This window comes from Gymnogyps californianus, chromosome Z, assembly GCF_018139145.2.
Source record: "Gymnogyps californianus isolate 813 chromosome Z, ASM1813914v2, whole genome shotgun sequence".
NCBI lineage: Eukaryota > Metazoa > Chordata > Aves > Accipitriformes > Cathartidae > Gymnogyps > Gymnogyps californianus.
Genome location: NC_059500.1, coordinates 62799804 through 62820109, shown reverse-complemented (window position 1 = coordinate 62820109; position 20306 = coordinate 62799804). Strand labels below are relative to the sequence as shown.

The window sequence follows — 20306 nt, the reverse complement described above, 5'->3', positions numbered from 1 at the left end:
TTCAGCTTAGTAAAACTGTCTGGGTTAAGTTTTCAAAAGACTGTTGATGGGAATAGCAAAACAAGAAGCAATTGATTACATCCCAGTTCATACAGTTTAAAAAAAGGCAGGACAGGCTGCAAAACTAGCTTTGTGGGAAGAGCTCAGGCTGACTCCCTTCCCTGCCTCTGAAGATTCCCCTGGAGCCCAAGTACTTTCCTCCCCAGCTGCCAAGGTGTTTATCCTTGCTGTGTGGGTTCTGGAGCCAACTGATAACCCAGTGGCTGGGACATCCTTTGGCTAGACCCGAGGAGAAGTTGCAGGTACTGCATCTCATTTTATATTTTATCATCCAAACTCATCTCTGACATAAGACGCTGTCTATTTGTTCTAGCAAATGCAAAATTGAATACCCATAATTAAGATCAGGTTTTCAATATGGCACTTTGGTTAGCTGCAAATAAATTCAAATCAATTTGTCAGCATGTAAAACAATACAAAGTGTTGCCATATTTGTGTCCAACACATAACATACACTATTTATCTATCCATAGTAGTACTGCAAAAAGTAAGCAGCGTATTTTGAAGCACATGCAGAATAGTCATTTCTCATAAGTAGGTAAAGATGTACTCAAACATATGTGCTGCATGAACAAAATATTTATTGTACTCACAAATTATCTGTATACCCTGAATGTAAAAATGACTGTACTACTGATTATTTCCCCTAAGTACACATAAAATAGCACCAAAGGGCAGAACATTTCCAGACTAGTTCCACCACACCTGAGGCTTCCTGCAGGCTCACCGAGACGATGATCTCCATACATTTATTTGTCTTTGTTGCCCTTTCTCTCACCCTTGGTGATTACTTCACACACATGGCCACTACGTGGGAACAAGATGGCGGGAAGATGAGTAATGTAAGAGCTGGAAAGCAGCTGCAGTTTGGGATGGGCAGAGGACGTTGTCCCTCTGTAGTAAGATGGAGTCACCCAAACATGTGGACAGTGGTCAAACAGCAGTGAGGGTAAAGACACTGGGATGCTGAGAAAAGGAAGGAAAAGAGAAGTTTGGGGAGGTCCTTGCTTAAGTTTTGCCACCAACCTATAGACAAAGACACTTCGGCTGTGCTTGATGGTGTTTTATTTACCTAGGGTCAGCTGGGTAATTTTTGTCATGCTTCTGTTTGCACCTGCAAAAGCCTTTGGAAGGGCGAATGTGTTCCTTTTGCATGTACTAGGCTCTGTTGGGTGATGCTGCTACAGCTATTGTCCAAAGCAACTAACCCAGGATCCCCTTAACAAGTCCCGTGACTGTAGTAGAACTTGACACATATTGCCAAAATCTCTCTCCCAATTTGGGATTGTAAACACCTAGTTTCTTTAGATTGGTGGTTCATAACTCATTCCTGTTTACACATTTCTAAGAAAATATGACAATGGAGGAAAAAGCAAAAATAATTCCCCTGCCCTCCCCCCAACACCACCACCATAACTGGAGGGTTTAGGTCTTAGTACTAGCTACAGAGAAAGTATGTAGTAGGGTATTAAACAAAGGGGATGATGCAGAGGAAACATGAAACAACCAGCTCTAGAGATGTAAAAGATGACCTTCACATAGCAGGAAAAAACTTCATCTCCTAAATGCCAGCATTCTGTCATTTATCAATGTTTCTACTCATGCATATCAGGAAAAGTTACTTTTAGGTCTAGATGAATGTAAAGTCTTTGCAAGATGTAAAGACAGTCGGACCAGCGATTTCTGAGGAACAAGCTGGAATAAAAGTTTATCTCTTTTTCTTGCTGACCTATTAAGGATCATTTTTGAGCATGGACAGAAACTTCTGTCATTCACCAAGAGTGTCCCCACTGGGTAGCAGTCATGGAGTATGGCTAAGCCAGGACTGAACATGATTTATAGAAAAGGTGGTGTTTATAGCTACGCCCTGTTGTTACTAAAAGAAAGAGCACAACGGTAGATAAATTTTAAAGTAATAGGGGAAATATGATGCTTTATGGCACAAATAGTTCTTTACAGGCAAAATTGCATAACAGACTGTAGTCTTGCAAAAATGATGATTTGTTCTGCGTGGAGAGTTAAATCAAGAACTGTAAATAAAGAAGACACATTTTCTTCTAACATATACTGACAGGCACTTTATTTACAGTATCACATTATGGAATAGGTCAGAGACCATGTTTTCTATGAAACACTTTACAAATTTTTACCATATTCTTGATATAAATAGTTGATATCTGTGCAATCTCATATGCTTTACAAGTTCAAATTGATACTGAACATCAAGTAATGTTCATATGGCTTGAAGATGAATACAAAAATCAAAACTAAAACACATTAAAGTGACAAACCTAAGTAACTGCTCTAAAATATTGCATACGTATAATATATGTAATGTTCATGGTCAGTATAAAGATATGACTAGCTTCTAGCAGAGCCAAACTCACAGGCTTTGCCGAGGGAGTGTTGGCTTTCAGGTCTCCCAGCAAAGTTGCTGTCAAGCACTACAGCAGTCTCTGTTCAACTTTCATTTTCGATAAAATACAGGACACAATCCCAGTTACTCAGATGCAGGACAAAGGACTTCAGTTCTCCAGTATGCAGTGGTGTACTGGCAGCTGAGTAGCAAGTATTAAGACAGCTAGACTCAGACACATACTAGGTACTTACCATTTTTCAGATTAGCTAAAGTAGCAGCTGCTTTTTATTACAGAGTTTTCAGATGCAGAAGCTCAGATGGCATAAATTATCAAATCCATTGAAGTCGACTGGAACTATGATAACTTACAGCAGATGAGAATCTAAGCTATCATTGGAGATACAGCCTTGCTACAGGAATCTCAAATGAGAAATGCTGCCTAGTGAATATAGCAAAAAGCCTGGAAAATCATTTGATCTGATTGTGTCAGTCAGCCCATATGTTAAAAGCAAGGTGTGACAGTCTGGGGAATGCCTGCCAGTTTGTGGATATGATTTCATTGTAATTTAAAGTGCAGATTAGACTCACCATTTTGTAGCAGAAACAAGATTATATCTATGGAGCTGAAACAGCCTCCAAGAGTACCTCAGCCAGGAATACTTTCAGCCTGGAAGAGCAATTGGATTGCTGCTACAAACAACTGACCGTTATCACAGCACTTTGACATAAGCCTGGTGTGTATCCCAGGAAAATCTCATCAGATGTCTAAAGGACTTGGGCTCTTTCAGAAGAGAAACCTCCTTCAATGCAAAGACAGAAAGCAAAACTAGGGAAAGGAGGATGGAGAAGGTTTTGCCTCCTTTCCCCACAGCTACAGATGAAAATTTGTTTCTTCAGATGCCCATGAGAAAGGGAAAAGATGGCCAAGTGTAGTTGTGCATAGACCAGCAAATGCTGTGCAAGGTCTCTCCTTGTGACTTTGGGGCAACACAAACAAAAGCATCTGAGACGCAAGACTCCAGTAGGAGAAGGCAAAAATCAACTGTGGAGGCATGACGTACTAAGCCATCATCTCATGACAGTTGTACTTTGGAGCCTCCTGTCTCAGTGAGAGTTGCCAGGCAGAGTCTTTACCATGGCGGGGGGGGGACACGGACACAAAGATCCAAAGTTAAAGATGATTCTTAAAAGCACTCAATCCAAAACTGGAGTTCCCAAGGCATGGAAACATAGGACAACCCACCCAAGAGGTTCAGGCATATGAGGTAAGGCCTACTTAGAAATTTGATGCTTTGCTTACCTGTAGATTTCCAGAGTAGTTTAAGTACAATTGAACAGCTATCTGATGCAAAGATGGATGAGGAAGGAGTGACACATCACAAGTACTCCTCAATGAGTAGTGACCAGTGAAACTAAAAAGAACATGCAAGGCAGTCTGATGAGAACACAAAAGAGAAATCTCCTCAGTAGTAAAATACTGCTTGGGAGCTTAGTGAGAAACTGGTTTCATATGAATAGAGGCTAAGCCCTGGAGCTACTGATACCAAGGGCAGCAATTAGTGCAGCTCTGTCCTGGTCAGTGCTGCGATGACGAGGTGACCTGAGCTACCTACTACTTCCATGACACTACTGTGGCTCTTCCTTCTCTTGATTTCTTGAGATCATGCAATTTATTAGCTTCTTCAACATGGGACAGGAAAACACAGGGTCCTTTGTCATACTTTTTTTTTTTTTTAAACACATCCCTTCCTTATCAGTATGAAAGTAATTAAAGAAGTTGGGAGATTTGTATAGGATACCAAGGCCAACTTTACACCAAAGGCCTGTTAAGAAGGATTGCTATCAGGTATAAGATTTCAGCTTGGAGGGAGTTTAACAGAAAAATTCAGATGATCAGTCATAAAGAAAAATGAGTGGCAACAGAGATACACATATCCAATTCTTGTTAGGGATTACTTGGAATGCTGATCTCATTGAACCATGCTCCCCAGCTTATTTTAAATTTCTTATGTAATTATACTCTGTTTTCAAGTTGTTGTCACTGCACAGAGGTCCCTTTTGTATAAGTTCATATTCAGGTCGAGTTCAGAGAGGCTTCATAGCCATCAGAGACAAGACATTGTCCTTCTGCCAATGTGGTTTTGCCCCATGCTGCAAGAAGGCTCAAGTAGCCATTGTAAGAGATATTTGCATTTTTTATTACTTGCAGAAAGGAAGTTTTCAGCCAAGCAAGGGTATCATTTTAGTTTTCTATGCACAAAGAGGGAATTGGTTTGCTGTAAATAATGATAAGCTAATGTTACTTATTACTTCTGCACTTTTCATTTGAAGGACTAAATATCACTTTACAAACAAGAGCCCAAACATGAGTTGCAAGTTTTGGACAAGCTAAAAACCCAAGTGTCAATATAGACATACTCTTGGTGCGTTTAGAATCATACAAGCATACAAGAGTTAATAATGTGAGCTAAGACTGTTAATCCAAAACAGTATTCCACCTTCTGTATATGACCACAAGCTTATACAGTGGCACAGAATCACCAGATACACTGCTAATTCACAAGACTGTTGCTCAGAAACTGGAATAAACATGAAAAAGAAGTGCTAAAATTCTATGTGTGGCTGGCTGTCCTCCGTGTACATCTTTAGAACAGGCTTTTATGCAGTTTGGATCCTTTGCCACACTATCCCATTTACAGATGATTATGCCCTTTCTTGAACTGCTGCAGCTGCACTGAAGTTCCAGTACAAATGTTAGCATCCATAGACAAAAAAATGGATCATGAAGTAAGCTTCCATAGCAGAGCTGAAGGAAGAACCAAAACCACCTTGGTCCCCATCAAAGACAAGGCTAGAACATCCACTGTGACCATCTGGGCTGATCTGTTTTATCATACAAGTCCCTGAGATTCCTGAACTACTGCTGAGTTCAGCTAGAATATGTGTTTTAAGAAAGGCATCTCTTGAGCTTAAAACTACTAGAGATGGAAAGCTCATTATCATTTTCATTAAACTGTTCCAATGGTTAACTGCTCATTATTCAGGGAAAATTGTACCACTCGGTTCTAGTCTGATTTTGTGCAGCTTCAACATCTAGCAATCAGATCCTGTTATGTCTTTGTCAGCTAAATGGAAAAGCCAGGTAGTGAGTTTCTATTTCATTGCAGATACTTCTGGACTGCAGTCAATACAGTTTTCTGTTTGATAAACCAAACAGAAAAAACTTCCTTGTATCACACCACATCAATCAATGATTTTTCTGGCTCTTCTCTCAAGCTTTTCTGTCTACCAACAGTCTTCTTGAATCCTAAACTGGACAAAGCAAATTCCAACAAAAATTGTTTCAGTGCCAAACTTATAACTAGTATTGTCTTTGTAGTCCCTAGAGATTTCTCTTTGTATAGCCAAGAATTACATGAGGCATTTTGACCAAAGCATCATATTTAAGAGTTCATTCATTGTTACCTTCCTCGACAAATCTCTCTGTACCTCTTCATTCCTCCTCCAAATCCCCAAATAAAAACTCACTAACAGAAGAAAAATTCCAGCCAGCATTTTCAGTTCTTCTTAGATCCAGCAAAACACAAATTTCTGAAGATGAAAAAGGCAACAGCAGCATTAGGTTTGCCATAACGTGACTGATTATTAGACTATGGGAATTATCCGCAGACATGGTTTTATTCCCTTATTTGTTACAGCTGTACCAATACATGTGAAAAGGCTATGCAAGGCAGAGAAAGGGTAACAGAAGTAGTGACGCATCTGTGGTACAAGACATATTTAAAACGACTGGCTCAAGGTTCAAAAGTAGAGTCAATCTATAGCATGGGGATGTTTTAGCATTACTCTGAGATGCCAAAATAAAGTTGTGTAAGCTTTAGAGATGATCAGAGCCATGGTATACACGGAAACGCAGGAAAACAAATTGGAAGCTCAGACTTCTCTAAAACAAAAGGCTGTGTTTGCTAGAGAATTTTATTTTGAGAACATCTTGCTCAACTGACCTTCAATGGCTCCAAATCTGGGTGTCTTCTCCGTTCTTGAGCTCTGGTATTTGGTGGGCAGACCAAACGTACAGGTAAAAAGGACAGTCTGCTTTCACTGTTCACAGGTGTATCACTTTAATAGTTACACACAAAACACTTGTCTGCTTGCCCCCAACTTATTAAATAAAGTCATCTGGACTGCATCAATGACTTATCTTTGTTGCTTATTACATCCCCAATCTTTTGGGTCATCTGTGAGTATCATTAATAATTTTGTACAACGTTTGATGTAATTTAAAACAAACATTAAATAACACATGGCCAAAAGCAATTCCTAAAATAACCCTAATATGAATATACTTGCTCAGTTAGAATCCTCCATTTACTATTTTGTTTTCAGCTGTCAGTTAACCAGTATTCTATTAATTAACAGGTCATGTTGATCAAATTGGCATGACATATAAAAAGGGTCATACAGAGGTAAGTCCAAATGTTTGGAAGAAGTCTAAGTATTACATAAACACTATTGTTAAGTAAACACTATATTTTTTATCAAGGGTGCTGTTTAATAAAACTGTGGTCAGATCTGTTTTTCATATACCCATCTTGACCAACATTTGTTCTACTGATTTCCTTTAATAGCTTACACATCAGTTATACGTTTTTTGCCTACATGGATGCTAGCCAATAATCATCTGGATTGTCCTCTCTACCCTTTTTACTGCCAGTACTTTCAACTTCGTCAGATCCTCTGGATGGTCTTTCCCCGTTTCAAATTTATTGAAAACAAACAGTAGCAATACAGATAGCTGTTTGGTCAGTGTGAATATAAACACTGAATTAAAGTTATCTGAATGTGTTACTTTAAACCTAGCTTTGATGGCTAACACGCTCCTGAGTTACTGCTGGAATAGGATATGTTTTGTCACCTTGCGAAGTGATAGAAGTTTGAGGTTTACCTGTATGCTTCAAACACAGAAAAAAAATATAATTATTCAGTCTTTTGTGTTTTACTAGCAACATTTCCATCATTTCTATAGCTCCATATGAATCTTAGGACTAACATAACCCTCCCTAAATGTACCACCTCTAGCCATGAGGGCAGCAAGGGACATGAATGATGCTGTGTTCTTTGCAGACGTAATTGCCATTTACAGCACTGACTCACGGGAAGCAGTAACTCTACATAAAATATTCCATCAGACTGGCTGATGTGTTATCCCAAGATGGTGTGTTGAGGCAATAAAGAGCAGTCACTGTTCTGAGCATCTGTTGAAAGGGCAGAGTCAGCTTAAAATCTAGCCAACTTTCAAAAGTTAGTTAAAAGCAGTTCTGTATTTTCCTACACATCTCCTAAATGACTTGTGCAGCTTATTTACAGAAACATGTCTTTCCTGCTATGTGACAGATGCACACAAAAGAAGAGACTGACTTAAACAAAAACAGTGAAGTTAACCACAGATAAGAGTGCAGGCAGAGTAACCAGGGAATTATTTTTGTTCAGCATTACTTGCAACAGCTGGTATGACTCAATGAGAAAGGTGTAGTTATGTTGACTCTGCTTCTTTCAGAAAGAAGTGACCTGTGGAGAGACATGAAGAAGCAAGCTATAATTCAATCTACCTTCATTCTGCCAGACCACAACTTCCCATATAAAAGATTTCTGCAAGAACATCACAACATACAACAACAAAAAGGGTTTATTAGACTAAGTTTATCAACAGTTTATACCTGGGACATCAGAGGACTAACTCAGATCTAGAATTTCCTTTTATACTCTCCTCCTTATTCCCATTCACCCCACACCTTTTTTCTTTATACGCAGACAGTAGAACCTTCATCTTGTCCAGGAATTGTCATTATTTTTTTTCGAAGTAAACTTGGAAAAAAGACTTTAACTATCTTTGCACTACAGTTGAGCATAAAAGGCTAGTAGTATTTGTATTTTTTAAGTATACTTCACCCAAAATTATGGTTGTTATGGGGCTAGTCAGAATCACCACTGGCTATTAGTATTTATACCATTATGCTTTCGCTATCAAGACAAGATCTATACAAATGATACCACAAATACTCTTGCTGAGATCAGTGTAAGCCAAAGTAGTAAATTTTGCATAATATTCACTCTGCAGATGCTGAAGTGTATTCTCATCCAGACTGTAGTCTGAAACATTATTTTTCAGTTCTCAAGCTACTTTCAAACAGTTGTCTTCTGAATGCTAATTTCAGTCTCGTGTTGGCAGATCCATACAGAGCATGTCATGAATGTTGCCATGGTTATACTCTCCATTTAGTAAACAGTGTGAAATAAACCCACTTTCAATGGCAATAATGCAACTTAGACTAATCCCCAGGTACTCTTAAAGTGGTTCCTCTTCATTTACACTTCTTAAAATCTGAGTAAGCAGAGACTGCAGTTTCATTTCCAAGTTACCGGTATAGGGGACACCATCCCTTTTAAGAAATGCTCAAACTTAGCAAGCAATTTTTCACTCCTAGGACCATCACTGCAGACAAGGCAAGAGATTCTGAGCAAAGGGAAAAAGTTGCCGCCTTCTCCTTAGCAGATGTGGTGACTGCAACTCATGAGTACCAGATGGAGGTTGTCACCACAGCATCAATTATTGGGAGAGGAAACTGCAACTTTTGCAAGGCTCAGAGCTATTTTAGGAGGATTTTCCTGATGCTAGAATCAGTCCAGGGTGGATCCAATTTCCCTGGCAGTAAATGCCATTTAGAGGGTGGAGTTGGCAAGGAACTGGGTTTATACATTCATCCTTCAAATCTTACTTGCATTAGTTCTGCCCTTCTCTTCCTCAGTTCTTCTACTCCTAACTCATATCCTAGTGATTTCTTATTTTCTTTTTAAAGGAAAGGTCTCTAGCTTTCCTAGTGAACTTCAAAAGCAGCCATTCAACTGCAGCCAGTAAACTTTTGTTTTAAAAAACAAAAATCAAAGCCTTTATGTTTGCAGAGATAAATTGAAAGGTCAGAGTAGGGTGCAAACCGACTCAGTACTGGTTGTCCCAGTGTGCATATGGAGAGCTTTGGTGCTTGTGCTGCTGCCCTGAGCACAGTGAAAACCGTGCTCAGGCTGTGCTGCTGCTGCTGCTCAGAACCACTGAAACCACAGAAGAACAAGGTGATTTTTGTGCTGTCTGTAACAAAGCTCTGAGAAGCACATATTAAAATTACTAACTGGGAAGCAGTTCTGAGTTAGGGTACTGGAGAGATGCTTCCATCTTCCCAGATTGGGGGAGCAGTAACATAGTGTTGGACCTTCACTACAACTGGAAGAATTCAGTGGCTCCGCAGAGACCTGTCCCTGCCCAGAGGGTCCATTTTTTGGAACCACTAAAAAATGTATTGTACATGAACACACCAGAATAGATTTCTACCCCTCCTGCTCATGGATCACAACATCTGCAGGATGACTGATGGTGACATCTGCCTAAGCTCGCAGCCACAGTATCTGACACAGTATCTCCTGGAGCGTTTGAATCACACCACACACAGTGCCTGTATCTATTCCCTCTGGAGGACCTCAATACAGCCCAGCAGAGGACGGTGTCTAGCCATAAGACAGCTGTCCCATGAGTCCTGCCTCATTTATTGAAGCAAAGAAGCATGGATATGTATTAAGTATCAAGGGGTCCCTTCCTTTTCAGTAGCAAAACTGCCAAATTCTTGCAACGCCTAACACCCCCCTGGAAGAGGCTCAAAGCACTAACTTTCCGGAAATATAAGAGTACATTGTGCCACTATTATTCCAAGTGGTGAAGTGCAGCAGAGGCATATCTCTCAGCTCATCTTAATCCCTGGAGCACAAAGGAGGAAAAAGAAGAATGCTCTCCCTTTCTATTCAGAGCAACTTCAAAAGTCAGACGCTGTTATTCAGAGCAACTTCAAAAGTTAGATGTTGTTTAGTGACAGACCAGTAGGAAAAAAAAATTAAATCCCTGCTCCAAGAAAGGGATTCCAGTGAAACCTTTGAAGCTACTGAAGCAGAAGGAAGCACTGGTTTCTCTGACAACATTTTACTGCCGAGCTCTAACCATAGCTTATCTCTATCTTCTGAATTTGACTACAAGGCTTAGCTTGAGATAGTAGCTCTGGTACAATTTCCAAGACTGCAGGACAGGAAGAATAGGAAGAAGGAAGGTGAGCGGATGGAAAGTTTACGGGGCATTAGTCGGGACAGGGCAGTACAATGCACAATGAACTGGCAGCACCAAAGTATGGTCAAAGGAAGATGGGAAAGAGAAAGAAGGGATAGAAACAGGCAAATAGACAATGAAAATACTTACAGCTGGGGTACAAAATAAAGGTGAAAGTATATCAACATCACCCAAGTTATACGTTGGTAAGCTGTGTTTAACTTTGAAAGCTGACTGCTCTGAATGGATGCAGTATTCCACCACTCAGTCACTCAGCGTTGCAGGGATAAGTTGGGAAAACAAGTACACGTCAGTCTAATTAGCACTTGGGCTACAAAATTTCAAATACTTTCTAAAGTCCTGGGACAAATGCCCAAGTTTTACTTAGTTAAACCCAACTTGCAAAAGTACTTAAATGGCACTTTACTTAAGGATGGAGTTGACACCTGTCCTGGTTTCGGCTAGGACAGAGTTAATTTTCTTCCTAGTAGCTGGTATAGTGCTGTGTTTTGGATTTAGTAGGAAAAGAATGTTGATAACACACTGATGTTTTTAGTTGTTGCTAAGTAGTGTTTATACTAAGTCAAGGATTTCTCAGCTTCTCATGCCCAGCCAGCAAGAAGGCTGGAGGGGCACAAGAAGCTGGGAGGGGACACCATCAGGACAGCTGACCCAAACTGGCCAAAGAGCTATTCCATACCATATGACATCATGCCCAGTATATAAACAGGGGGGAGTTAACTGGGAGGGGCGGATCGCGGCTCGGGAACTAACTGGGCATCGGTCAACGAGTGGTGAGCAATTGCATTGTGCACCACTTGCTTTGTATAGTTTAATTCTTTTAGTATTGCTATTGTCATATTATTATCATTATCATTGTTTTTCATTCCTTTCTGTCCTATTAAACTGTCTTTATCTCAACTCACGAGTTTTTTTTTCCTGATTCTCTCCCCCATCCCGGGGTGGGGGGGCAGTGAGCGAGCGGCTGCGTGGTGCTTAGCTGCCGGCTGGGGTTAAACCACAACACCAAATACTGCTATAGAGATACAAATAGAAGATGAAGTCTGGGTAGAGAAAAAAAAAGTGAAAACAACTCCTCAGAACGTTATACCCTTGCATTGGGTCTTTATTAATTACTCCTCAGTGCATAGTCCTCTTTGACCAAATTAAACTTTAACCAGATGGCACAGCATAATTTTTCTGCCATACAGAAAAATCTTGGTCTCTAATTTCATAGGGTGTCTGAATTATACAGAAGCCCTTGTATTTAGAGCACTACCTTGTAAGTTTGTCTCTGATACAACCCAAGAAAAGAATCGTCTGTAAATCCTGATTGGGTGTTTCAGTTCCAGCAAAGCTAGAAGCAGGTTTGCAATATTGTTCAAATATTTGTAAACTAAGAATTTAAGTACCAGCAGGAATCAAATTTTAAATAGACTGTAAAGAAAAAAATCTTAAAGTCCAGCTCAGTTTCCCCAGCTTGCTAAATGTAATCACTGGTGACCAAGTCAGGGAAAGCAGACATTGTCCCCAAGCTTTTTAAAGGAATGCCAGTTGTTTAAACAGGAACCATTTAAGTGTTGCTTAGGTATCTCTGCCTTTTCTCTGCCTCCATACTTTCTGTGGGTCCTCAGTTATCATTTATAAAGGCAGAGAAGTTCACAGAAGACTGGCAAATATCCGAAGCAATTGCTGGCCAGTTAGCTATACTTTCCTCTTCCTTGCACTGCTCTCTTGGCTGTGCTGGTGGAGACAAGGAGGCATCAGCACAGCAAGGGTCCTGCTGATATGCACCACATCTCTATAGTGCATGGGCAGGAGCTTCAGTTTTTGGCATATTTAAGCTGTTCCCTTGTAAGTACAGGTCTCTTGCAATCATGAATGAATCTGGACTCAGACGTCTTGAAATGGGAGAAAGAGGGTCTTTTTGATTGTTTGTTTGTTTGTTTTTTTTCTTTGGAGTAATTTTTAAAGCCATTCTACCAGCACTTAGCATCCTGGAAAATGCAGTTCTGAGAATTTTAGTATATGTTTTTTCTCTTTCTTTGCCACAGGTGAAAATCTAGGTAAGCATGCCTTTTGTTCCTGACATTAGCAGATTGCAGTTTGCATACCCTTCTTCATGCAGAGTTTCTGCCCAAGAATTATTATGTTGCCTGCCACAGCAAGATAGTTGTTTGGTCTAAGGCAAGGAAGTCTAAAGCAAAGTGCAGTTGAAAGGGAGGAAGCCCGAGAACATAAAAAGGAGGTTTGTTAGTAGTAGGATGCTTATCTGCAAGAAGGCAGTCTGATAATGCTTCCTTTTAGACCACCAGTCCACTTAACTTTCTGTACATTACATGTGCTGAGGTGTTCCTACACATGCTGGTAGACCAATTGGTGGCATTTTGCACCTGATTTACTTCTGAACTGGCCTATCACATTTTTGGTGGAGGATGTCTGACCAGAAGAGGATAAAGCCTTGAGGAATCTTTTTTTTTTTTTTAACCACTTTACCACAATTATGTGTATTTGCAGTAAAGGGAGAGAATACCTATAAGAAAGTTATTTTAAAACGTGAAGTTTTCATCAAATTTGCTTTTATTTCGATATTAGAAAAATATAATCCTTTAAAAATAAAGTTTACAAAAGCCTGTGAGAGGAATAATGCTGTTTTTACTTTGAGTGTTCATGAATTCTGCAACTCAGATCTATAGAAGGCCACAACAAACCCAGAGGGATGTTATATCTAGAGTCCTCTCAGAGACAGGCTTTTCTGCTTTTGACTTTTTGTAAATGAATAAGTTAAAACTCTGAAGAAAGGTGAGACGCTCTTATTCCTCTATTCCAAGACTTTGAAATTCTGAACCCTCTAAATCAGTTCAACGTTTAATTTTAAGAAGTCACTTGCACATTATCATTTTACTTGTAACAGTGACGCTATTATCCCTAGTAACTTAGTAGTGAGCTAAACTGTCCCAACAGATATCCCAACACAAGGCTCCTTATAAGGAAGAAATAATTCATTCCCAGGGTCTATTCTCAATAAATGTAAACTGAATGTGCTCATTCCTTGAGGAAATACAGAGCAGCATTAATTCACACAGCTCTGGGACTATGGCACACACAATGCCCTCCCCTTCAGTCCATCTCAGAATGACTTCATACGTCAAGTATCAAGCCACAAAAAGGCAGAGGACACAGAAACGAATGTCAAGAGGATTTAGCTCAAATTCAGATGTTTGTCTCTTTTAATTATTCTAGAATACTGGTAAAGCACGCTTAGTCTTTTAAGTACATTTTCCTAAATGCTTTTAGATTCTAGCCTCTGTCTCCAGTTTTGGAATCATCATGGAATTTAATTAGAATAAAAAGCTGCACTTTGAAAGGGCTCATTCAGTGCTGCTGGTTTATTTTCACTTCAGTAGAGAGACTCTAAAGAGCTGGCAATATTTATCCTAGAGTATTTGATTTAAAAGGCTAGTAAAAGGCAAATGTTCTTTTTTTAACTCCTTAAATTAAAAATAGTTTCTGAACATAACGAAGGAAACTATTTTAAGAAAACATTGTAAAACCGAAGATATTGACCAGCTACACTATTTTCTTCATTGACCAATCTTAAGATGATAACTTCATTGACACTCATCACTACTGTTTGTTTTTCCTGTATTAGAATTTCCAGAGTCACTGCACTGCAAAGCGCAGTGATATTCACTACCTTTACCTACAGTAGCGTTTTTCAAGCTTTCAAATGATAAATGTTAGAATACATTTGGTATCTGTAAACCCTATAGCTTTCTTATAAGAACTGAAGTGCCTAGTTATCTAAAAAGGCTTAAAGAAACAGGATAAAAAGACTTAGTTTAGCATTGTAAATTCAGCTGTTTCAGTAGGCCCATCAGTCTTTTTTGTATTTGACTATTTTAGTGCTGTCACCTTAAGTAATTTTTCTTGGTTTTTTTTCTTAAAGCTCTAGCTCTGAGAACCTTCTAGCCTCCCTTCCCAAGTTCCCTGCTCTTTATCTCTGACCCCCTACCCTCCCAGCGTTTAGTAATATTTTATGCAGCGCATGAATCCAGATTCTTGTTCAGCTTCAATGCAGGAATGCCGAGTCTCATCTTTCCAGATAAGTTTTAACCACCAGGGTGACTTGTGTTGGCCAGCATTAGGTTGTCTGCCATCCATTTTTCTACATTGAGACCATTATTTGCTTCATACAAAGACAACTGTACAGCTGTATGCGATCTTTCTTTTAAATTAGCACAACTGGTAGAATGCTCAAGCCCCGTATGTTTTACTGGAATAAGCAAAAATGACTGCAAGGGGCCTAACACTTTGAAAGATTATTAAGAAGGAATTTCATCGAGCGGTGGCCAAGGGTATTTTTCCAAGCAGCTCATAGAATAGCCTTTGATTACATGCAGGAAGTTAACCAAGTTAAGGTTGCTGTTTTGCAGCCATTCCTTCCTCTCTGCGTAGCTCTGGAATACGGACCTCCCAAAACCGTGAAGCAGAAAAAGAGGAAATGAATGCTCAGCTCAGCAAGGTCTTTCCACAAGAATATCCACTGAAAGAAAAACTAACTAGAAATTAAAATACAGTTCAGGTATGGCTTTAACACATTTTAATTTCTTCCCTGGAGTTAACACATCTTCCCACTTGCTTTCAGAAAGTTAAAGGAACTCAAGGGGCAAAACTGGCAGGACAAAGGAACTTCAACCTCAGATGATAATTTGCAAGCCATTACGGTGCTACACCAGTGCAGAGGGAGCCTGGGCAGAAGCATACCTGGTGCTTATGGCAGAATGTCAAGAGCAAAGATACCATTACCTCTTCGTGTGCTCCCTAGCCCAGAAATAAAAAAGCTTCACCAGCATCCTGTGTAGCTATTAATATTCATAGACTTAATGGGAAGTAGCTATTCCTGCTGAGTGCTAGACAGATGAAAGAGGTGGATTTATGGGCTTTTCCACCTGCTTTTCTCTGGGATTTCTTAAGCAAGTTTAATAATTTCTGCCCAGATCTGAAAAGACAGAAGAACGACTAAGTTGAGATAACTGACACATGGGATACTTCTGCTTATTATAGATGTTTTGCTGTTCATTGGCATTCCTCTCACTCTTCTTATTTCTCAATTTTTACTGTAAAGCTTCTTTACTATGACAGGAAGAATTCTTCTGGTGGCATTAGTGTGTTATTTTTATTGCAGCAGGTGGCTAAGACCTGGTAAAGAACAGCCATTACCCAATTTAGAAGAGCATTTTTACTGACTTGCTAGACACTTGTTTAAAACAGAAATAGTGCTAGAATAACAGAGAAGAAAAATTGCTTTGAGATGTGAACGTTTATTAACAAAGAGTAAGTGACGGGACAAAAATTAAATATAATTTTCCTCTTCTTCTCATACACACACAATCATAAAGTTCTTTTTTTACCTTCTACATGTTCCATTTCTCTGTTCACAGAAATACTGAAATCAATATCATATTAACAGTAAAAGAAAGTACTACATCCTCATCTCTGGCCTGTAGCATTCAGGCTCCCTAACACCTCCAAAATTTAGTTGGAGTTGAGTTTATAAATCTAGTAGATCACTCACAAAATACATGCCTAAAGTGAGGAAGAAGCCAGTTAATATCCCAGCAAGGTAACTGTGGACTTATGAAACTGGCACCTCAAGTGTAACTGTTTTGTGCAGTCTATACTTTGGTATAGACTGGTGCACAAGCATCAGTTTAAACTCATTTCTTACCCAGAAGGTAGCTCTTATGATCCCAAAGAAAAAACAACTTGTAGTATATACAGAAAGTAAACTACGCAGTACATCATAGTTCAGGCCCTGTCTGTAGTCTGCAGTTGAAACTCCTTGGTTAAAAAACATCAGTCATTTTCTTAGTATGAGCAACTGACAGCAGAAAAAGCAAAAAAAAGTTCTATACCTAGATGTAAAAAAATTCTCTACCTGTGAAATTTCAAATCAGTACTACTGTCTAAAAGCTTACAAGCATATAAAAAAGCCAACACTTGCATATTCTAAACCATCTTCAGGTTTCTGCTGATCTTTCTTTAAAAATCAAAGTCAGCAAGTCTGATATGGTTCATTCAATTTCCCATCCCTTTTTAATGGAAAATGCAGTTTCTGCAAAGCTCTTCAATCCCCTGTTCAGAAAATAAGCTGTTGTTCTAGTCTGGGGTTTTGGTGGAAACATTAAGTAGATGTCAAGTTTGAAGTCAACTGGATGTTATTTGTAGTTCTCAGATCTCACGCCTAGCACACTTGACATTCTTTCGCTGCATTCCCTGATGGAGCCACCTCCCGCCTGCGCACCTCCCAGCTGAAGACTTGCATTGCATCATGGAAAATGTAGTCTAGCTGGGTAAACCAGCCTGCGTGAATGAAGCCACTAGGCACTCAAATTACGGCTTCTGCATTACGTGCTAGGAAGTGCTGTTCACTCGTAAATCCAAGCCAGATGAATAAGTATTGTTTTCAACTGTGAGTCGCCAAAAATGTCATTTCCAAAGTTCCAAAATATTTAATTAATAAAAAATGTTGATTGTTCTAAAATGATACATCAAAGTCTCTCTCCATCGGAAAGACGGTATTGGCTTAATTTGCTAGCCCTGATCCTTACTGCATACTATATTCGTAATATTTTACATTAGCAGCATGGTTGTAATTGGGGCCAGAACTCCCTGCTACAAGCAGAAGTAGCATTTGGTATTTACCCAGTGCTATGCAGGAGTCTGGTATCCTCAGCCTGCCACTGTGGTGCATTTTCTCTTTTTTTTTGTTTTTTTCAGGAAGGCCATTTAATTTGAGGAGTTGGTACGATCCCGAATGGTATGTTTTTTAACGAACACAGACAAATAAAAAGAATCCTTTCGACTTCACGCTCTATTGCAACCGCACCGCTTGCTAAAAATTAACCGGGACAGACGGCCGACACCAGCCTCCTCACAGAACCCTTCCGACACCGAGGCAAAGAGAACGCGTTAATCGCGTTCAATTGACTCACCGCGGGTCTGTGGCGCCCAGCCCTTCACCTCGGGCTACCGGAGCGGTTCCAAGCCGGACCATCTGCGAAGCGAACCGGCCGCCGGGAGCTGGCACCGGGCTGCAAACCCGCCCGCGGCGCGCGCCACCCGCGGGGCCCACACGCGCCGGGCACCCCACGGCCCGGCGGCGGCGGCGGCGGTTACCGTAATCCCTCTAATAGAGGCGAACGCGTTGGGGCGCGCCTCACTGAGGTACTTCACGGGCTTGTTGCGGGCACGCGTCGAGGCACCCACCCCGGCTCGTACCCCAGAGGCGGGCTGAAACGGGTGAAGCACGTTTCAGCCCGCCTCTGAGGCAGGAGCCCAGGCCTTTACCCCCGTGTGGGACCCTCCTACCTGCCCCTCCGAGACTCCCCCGCCGCAGCTCTTAACTCCCGCGCAGCCCCGGCGAAAGGCTGGCGTCGCTCTGCTCTGCCCTGCCCTGCCCTGCCCCCCCCGCCCCCAACGAGCGAGCCGCCGGAGGCGTGCCGGCCCCCGCCTTTCCGCGGGCGAGGGCGTCCCCCTCAGCCGTTACCGTATTTTCCGGCTACGAGGGGCGGTTCTCCCCGCCCGCCGGCTTTCCCGGCAGAGGTGACCGGGTTGAGGCCGCGGCGGCCCCGCCCCCGCATTCCATTCCCTATATGGTGGCAGAGAGGGGCGCCGCCGGCCACGCCCCCTTTTCCCACCACGCGCGCGAGGCGCGCCCGGGCTTGCGCGCGTGACATCAGCGGGAGGGGAGGGGGGAGGGGGCAGGAGCGCGCACCACCCCCCGCCCACCCCCCGCCAGCGCGCGGAACGAGCCTTCCTCGGGCCGTTCTATTTACGTTTGTGGCGCCGATTTGCATAAGGCACCGCCCCGCCCCGTTGGCGAGGCGTCCGGCACCGCCCCCGCCGCCATATAAAGGCAGAGGGGGTGTGTCCCGAGGGGGGTGGGGGGGCTCGCGGCGGCTCGCTGCCTTCCTGGAGCCGTTTATAGGGTACAGCCACTTCCGCTGTCTGCTTAGAAGCGGCGCGATCATGGCGGAGCGCGGTCAGCTCCCACCCCCCGCCAAGCGCCTCTGCTGCAGACCCGGCTATGGCTCGGGGTGCAGGCCGGGCCAGCGGGCGGGCGGCGCCGGACCCGGCAGCGGGGCGCTCTGCGCCGGACCCTCCTCCGCAGCTGCCGCCGCCGCCGCCCTGGGGCTGCTGCCGCTCGGCAAGACCCAGAGCCCCGAGTCCCTGCTGGACATCGCGGCTCGCAAGGTGGCGGAGAAGTGGCCCTTCCAGCGGGTGGAGGAGCGGTTCGAGCGGATTCCGGAGCCGGTGCAGCGCAGGATCGTCTACTGGTCCTTCCCCCGCAGCGAGAGGGAGATCTGCATGTACTCCTCCTTCAACACCGGCGCCGAGGACCCCGCCGCCGCCCCCGGGGGGGCCGCCACCGCGCCCGGCGGGGCCGCGGACGCCGCAGCTGCCGCCGACGAGAACCGCCTGCCCTTCCGCAGGGGCATCGCTCTGCTCGACGGCGGCTGCGTCGATAACGTCCTGCAAGTCGGTGAGTCACCGGCCGGGGCCGCGCTCCGGAGCCGGGCCGCCGCCAGCCGGGCAGGGCGCCGCCGGCCTCCCCCGCCGCGGGTCTCCCCGCTGCGTGTCACCCGCCTGCCGTCCGGGGAGCCGCCTCCCGCCTGCCCTCCCTCCGCGGCCCCGGCGGCCGGAGCCTCCCCGGCGGCCCCTGGCCGGGGCGGGGGGGGGCTGTCCGGCAGCGCGGGCGGGGAGTTGCCCCCTGCCCCCCGCGGCCCGGCCCGTACGAGCCCTTCGCTCCTCGGCTGTAATGCGGGCCGGGCAACTTCCTCCGCCGGTCTCCTCCCCCTCGCACCCAGGACACGGAGTAACTCCCTCGCTCCATGACACAGCCCCGGCCCCCGCCGCCGGGCGGGCCGCCCCCCGCCTGTCCCTTTAACTCCCCCTCCGCCCCCCTCCGCACCGCGCCGTGCCCGCTCCCGGTAATCCAGCCCGTGTAATCCCGCTTGGCTCTGCTCCCTCCCAGCGCCCACCCCCGGTAATCCGGGTCATCGCCTTACCCCGAGCCACAATAGCGAGGAGATGCCGCCCCCCCCCCCATCCCGGGGGGACCGCCGGTGGAAATGAATCAGCAGAAGGGCGGCCGGCGGGGAAGGGGCGGGGGGGCGGGATGCGCCGCCGTCCAAAATAAAGACATAAAAGCCGTGCGAGACCCGGCAGCGGGTGTGCGGGGGGGGGGATCCACGAACAAAGGCATTTCTAGGGCAGCGGCGGCGGCGGCGAGCCGGAGGGAGGGGGCGCGATCCGCCCCGCCTGGGGGGGTATGGGGAGGGGTTGCTTTGGGATGAGCCGCTTCGTGACAAGGAGAGGGGAAGCGCTGCTCTTCCTCCTCCTGGAACAATACCCCCCTCCTCTCCCCCCCCCCCCAAGCCCCGCCGCCTGCCGCTGCTCTTCACCCGCTGCGGGCGCCCCTGGTTAACTCCTCCCTGCCTGTGTTTCAAGGGCTGCAGAGGTGGGTACCCCCCGCTTTTGGGGGGCTGTCTGCCGGGGGCGGCTCCCCCCCCTATTCGGGGGGGGAGCCGCCCCCGGCAGACAACCCCCCACCGCCGGTGCATGATGCTCTTTGTGCGGCCCGGCCACTTTGTTCTCATTTTCATGTTTATTTGTGTCTCTTCCCCACCCCCCCACCCCCCCCAGTTTTCTGTCGCTTCCCCTCCTCCTCCCCCGAAA

At 44.1% G+C, this 20306-nt stretch overlaps 1 protein-coding gene across 3 annotated transcripts in view; it reads left to right on the top strand.

Moving 5' to 3' along the window:
* Positions 1-18596: 18596 nt before the first annotated feature.
* The window catches only part of ZSWIM6 (zinc finger SWIM-type containing 6), a 113498-nt gene continuing 111788 nt past the window's right edge, over positions 18597-20306 (top strand). For all 3 annotated transcript variants that reach the window (XM_050913399.1, XM_050913396.1, XM_050913398.1), the window contains exon 1: positions 18597-19110. In XM_050913399.1, the coding sequence (XP_050769356.1) occupies positions 18597-19110 (514 nt within the window). The remainder of the gene's footprint in view (positions 19111-20306) is intronic.